Genomic DNA, 5511 nt, shown 5'->3' on the forward strand with positions numbered 1-5511 from the left:
CAGATTTTGCCCTATAAATAGATTTGAAGGGCCAGCCGAGTTTGGTTGCTCATTCTCTCATCTCTCACCCATATTACCTCGATTTATTTGCAAAGAAGTACCCCCAAAGCCCTGGTATCATCTCGAGACTCAAAGCGAGTCCCGACGCCCGAAGATCCCGAGAAGTGCAATTCCCGAGCCGAAGCTTTGCTCGCCAGGAGCCTAGTTTTTGTGAAGACCTTCCAGATCTACCGAAGAATACTACTTTTACAAACCGTAGTGCTGTCCGAGCATCGTCTAATCAAGTGAGTGTATAGTCACTTTCATCTTACACATAGATATGAAGTATTTTATAAAATACGTGCTATGTGTATATATATTGTTGTTTATATGAGTGCGTGTATAGTCACTTTCATCTTACAAATAGATATGAAGTATTTTATAAAATACGTGCTATGTGTATATATATTGTTGTTTATATGAGTGAGTGTGTGGTTACTTTCTTCTAACACATAAATATAAAGTATTAGCTATGAAATATGTGTTATGTGTTATATATTATTTGTCTATTTGAGATGAGCTTGAAATTGATGTTTTTATACGGGTGTTAAATGATTTAAACCATATATGTATTTTTTATATCTACAAATATGTTGGGTAGAACATGGGTAGATGAAATATAGTGGCGACTATGAAACTTAGTGCCTATTGAGTAAGCTTTGGTGACGATGCAACTTCGTGCCTATTTGATAAACCTTGGTGACGATGTGACTTTATGCCTATTTAAAACTGTCTACATATTCCACACTCCATCGTGTAATTTTTTTTTTCTTTTTAATTTGTTATTAATATTTTTTATATGATTAAAATATCTTTTTAAATATTTTATGATTTTAAAATACAAATAAAAGAACCTTTGGATTTGACTTTAAATCTTACACGGTGGAGTGTGGAGTGTAATATTGGAGACAGTTTTGGAGGTAATAAAAGCAAGCTATTGAAAGAAGCTGTGCAGATCATTCCCAGCTGCCACCCATAAGCCCTCTTTAATCCTCATCTCTTATCTACATGTGGGTGTGTTACTCCCTACCCCCACCCCTACCCCCACTCCACCCCACCCCACCCCACCCCACAAAAACCTCTGCAACTTGTAACCAGGTATATGTTTTCTGCCACCTAAAACTTCTCTTTTAGTGTCTCTCCTTTCTCCTCCCTCGACAATGTCCGAAAGGTATTCTCAATCTTGGCTTCCCCCTTTGTATAATTATTGATCTTCACTTGTTATGAACACCACAAACAATGATCCATTCAAAAAAATTCATTCTGTATAGCTTTTTATGTTCCCTTCATCTCCAATTTGTGATTTGTTCTTCAAATACTCGTCATGTCGACAGTTTCTTGATTAGTTGTGGGGAAGCTAAACCAGTTGAACTGGAAGACGGTAGGGTTTTTGAATCTGATTTAGGGAATAATACCCATGTCAATATTTCACCAATTTCTCACACCATTGTTTCTAATTCCGATATGGGTGTCCCCAAAATCCTGTCTTCTGCTAGGGTTTTCACTAGCAGTTCAATCTACACATTTAATACCCAGAAAATTGGTAGGCATTGGCTAAGATTGCACTTCTACCCTGTCGAGAACACCGAGTTTGACCTAAATTCCGCTGTTTTTTCTGTGGAAGCAAATGGGATCACATTGATTCATGAATTTTCATTCTTTAGAGGAAATCACAGTTTCCCTCTTTTTAAAGAATATCTTATTCAAATTACTAGCTCAAATTCAGGAAAATTAGTTCTGGGATTGTTGCCTTGGGATAACTCCATTGCTTTCATCAACGGAATCGAGATCCTTTCTGTTCCCAATAAGCAATTTAGCTCGAAAGTGATTCCGATTCCATTAGCGTTTGCTCAGGAGCTCCCAACTCATGTCGGTTTTGAGACAATTTATAGGCTTAACATGGGTGGTCCCAGTTTGTCACCCAAGAACGATTCTTTATGGAGGAAATGGGAATCAGATACACCTTTTCTCATCAATCCAGCCGCTGTTCGTAACGTTTCCATAAACCCTAGTTTGATTCAATACCACAATGGGGTTTCACACGAAATCGCTCCAAATTTTGTTTACGCCACTGCTCAAGAAATGGCGGATGCCAGAGTTAATAACCAGAGGTTCAATATCTCATGGCTATTTCAAGTCGAAGAAGGGTTTGGTTACTTCATAAGGTTTCATTTTTGTGATATCGTCGGGTCAAAATTACACGATTTGGTGTTCAATGTTTACATAAACAATCAATCCGCCATTGAATCTTTTGATGTTTCACGTCAAGCAAAAGGTCTATCTTCTGCATATTTCATTGATTTTTTCACCAATTTGTCAATCGGATCCGATAAGATCTTAGTTCAAATCGGTCCTTCTCATTTAGAAGGCTATCTACCAACTGCCCTTTTGAACGGATTAGAGATCATGAAAATGAGCAATCCGAGTGATAGTCTTGATGGAAGACTCGCTGATTATCTTGAATCAAACGACATTGACAAAAGCAAGAAAACGCGGATGACGATTGTGATCTATTCATGCTTAGGTGGCGGTTTTCTTCTCCTTCTACTTGTATTAACATCATTCGTGTTTCTCTTATGTATTCGCCACAAAAAGAAGCTGAAAAAGAAGGATTCAGTAACATGGTCGCCTCTACCAACATACGTTGGCAATTCAGGAACAAAATTCTCATCAAACACCTTCGGTTCCACCACAGCTTCACATAGTTTAGGTCAAATGATATCATTCTCAGAAGTCCGAGAAGCCACAAAGAATTTTGATAAGAAGTTGCTGTTAGGATCCGGTGGATTTGGGAAAGTCTACAAAGGGGTTCTTGAAAACGGGTTGGTGGTTGCGGTCAAACGGGGCAACCCGCGGTCTCAACAAGGTTTAATCGAATTCAAGACCGAAATCGAGATGCTATCGAAGCTTCGACACCGACATTTGGTGTCCTTAATCGGATACTGTGAAGAACTGAATGAAATGATTCTTGTTTACGAGTTTATGGCGGGTGGGCCCCTTAGAAGACATTTATACGGGTCAAACCTCCCTCCTTTGACTTGGAAACAACGGGTTGAAATATGCGTTGGTGCTGCAAAAGGGTTGCATTATCTTCATACGGGTGTAGCGGAAACGATCATACACCGGGATGTGAAAACAACCAACATTTTGTTGGATGAGAATCTTGAAGCTAAAGTTGCTGATTTTGGATTGTCTAAATTTGGTCCGAGTTTGAATCAAACGCATGTTAGTACAGCTGTGAAGGGTAGTTTCGGGTATTTGGATCCGGAATATTTTCGGAGGCAACAATTAACGGAAAAATCGGATGTTTATTCGTTTGGGGTGGTGATGTTGGAGGTTTTATGTGCAAGGCCAGCTATAAACCCTACTTTACCAAGAGAGCAAGTGAACATAGCAGAATGGGGTATGAACTGGCAAAAGAGAGGTGAATTGGAGAAGATTATGGATGAAAATTTAATGGGTAGTGTGAATCTTGAATCTTTAAGGAAGTTTGGTGAAACTGCTCAGAAATGTTTGAGTGAAAATGGGAATGAAAGGCCATCAATGGGGGATGTGTTGTGGAATTTGGAGTATGCTCTTCAGTTGCAGGAGGTTTGTAATGAAAGTGGTGGTGGCGATGGAATTTCCGACATTCCGGATCGTATTCCCGATGTTGAAAGAGTTGAGGAAATCGATGTCAGTGATCTGGAATCGAATGGCACCATGAGGGATTAAGCTTTTGGTTTGAACTTTGAAGTGAAGGTGATGATGGTGTAAGTATTATAGGCTTGATTGGTTATTATGTGTTATATAACGGTTTTGTATGTTGAGTTGTTATTCATATATAGTTAAAACGTTGTTATTCATATATAGTTAAAACTCATAAATTCTTTTCTTTTGTGAGTCGAATATAGATATATTACTTTAATTCAATCTGTGTGTTATCGGTTATATTTGATAATAATAAATGGAGATATTATTGCAATAAAGGGATAATCCAGGATGAATTTGTCATAGTCATGATTGAACATTAATCGAGCACAAAGAACACTTATTTGATGGGAATGACAGATTTGTTGGTGTTGGTGTTGATTATATCTATAATTCTCTCACTTTTACTCCATTGGACAGAAAAATAACACATACATTGGTTGTTTTGTTTATATAAAAGTGGAGGGATTGAAAAATCATCATTTTACTTATTATAAAACTCTACATTCCATGTCTCAAAATTATAGTTCATTTTTCTTTTTTGGTTTGTCCTAAAATAATAGTCTACTTCTAAAAATAAATAACGTTTTACCAAAATACTCCCTCATTATTACTTAACCAATTAAGCACTCTAATGAAACATTAAATGCAAAGTAAAGACAAAAGTGTCATTTTATTAAATAAAGTTAGTGTAATTAATGTTTTTGTTAATCTGTGTGTTTTTTGTCTGTGAACAATAATATTGGGACGGAGAGAGTATTAATTTTCCTACAATGCATTGAACTCAATAAACTTCAATGAAATATATATTTAATAGTTAAAATGTTTTATAGTTCAGTGACCATTGAACTTTATATTATTTGAATGGCAACATGACATCTCACAATAATAGAGTTTAATTATTGAATACCAACTAGGCATGTCACTTCATTCAACTTTTCCATTAAACTATACATTATGGATGCTCTTAGTAGCAACAACAATGTCATTATGCTTTTTAAAACGTGTTAACAAAAATGCAATAGTTTCACGCTTTGATAGACATACTAGTTGTACGACCCATGTAATACATGAGTTAATTTAAAAAGAAAAAGTTAACTATAAAAGTCAAAATATTTAAAAACTTTGAATTTATAAGAAAATTAATAAAATTATTATAATTGAAATGTTTTTTATCTTTTAAATTTAAACAAATAATTTAAATAAATAAACAAAAGAAACTAATAAGCTTTAATTTGGTAATTTTGAAATTAAAAGGTAAGTTTATTAATAAAATTGATATCTATTTATAATTATATTTATTGCAATTATTACATTAAAATATTATGTTGAATTTAATAAAATATAAAAAAGCTCATAAAATGACATGTGGAAAAAATTTAATTCAAAATAACCACAAAATAACATTTAATAAATTAGATGAGAATGCGATATGTGGCAAAAAAAAAACTTCATTTATTAGAGTAGACTTTACAAAAAACCGATGAACATTCGATAACTATCATATACAAATACTAGTGTTTACAAAGTCAAGAAACTATCAAAGAAAAGGATTCCAAAACAATCCCTTAATTGATATAATGGATGCATTTATTTTCATCAACATACAATATTCATATAATATTGTCTATTACAAAATGTGATAACATATATTTTGTTACGATCATATTACATGTACACAATTTTTTACTAATGAAATGCTTTTATAAGATTATATACTCAGTAAAACATTTAGTTTCAAAAAACTAAACGTATGTATTACTCAATTGGTCATATATCATA

General features: G+C 34.4%; 1 protein-coding gene across 1 annotated transcript; it reads left to right on the plus strand.

Annotated features, from left to right (window-relative positions):
- Positions 1-1085: 1085 nt before the first annotated feature.
- LOC111912250 (receptor-like protein kinase THESEUS 1) lies at positions 1086-3951 on the plus strand. The gene has a single exon (XM_023907973.3). It carries the CDS (start codon positions 1279-1281, stop codon positions 3751-3753), a length of 2475 nt encoding a protein of 824 aa, XP_023763741.1. The 5' UTR covers positions 1086-1278; the 3' UTR covers positions 3754-3951.
- Positions 3952-5511: the final 1560 nt, after the last annotated feature.

This window comes from Lactuca sativa, chromosome 2, assembly GCF_002870075.4.
Source record: "Lactuca sativa cultivar Salinas chromosome 2, Lsat_Salinas_v11, whole genome shotgun sequence".
NCBI classification, from domain to species: Eukaryota; Viridiplantae; Streptophyta; class Magnoliopsida; order Asterales; family Asteraceae; genus Lactuca; species Lactuca sativa.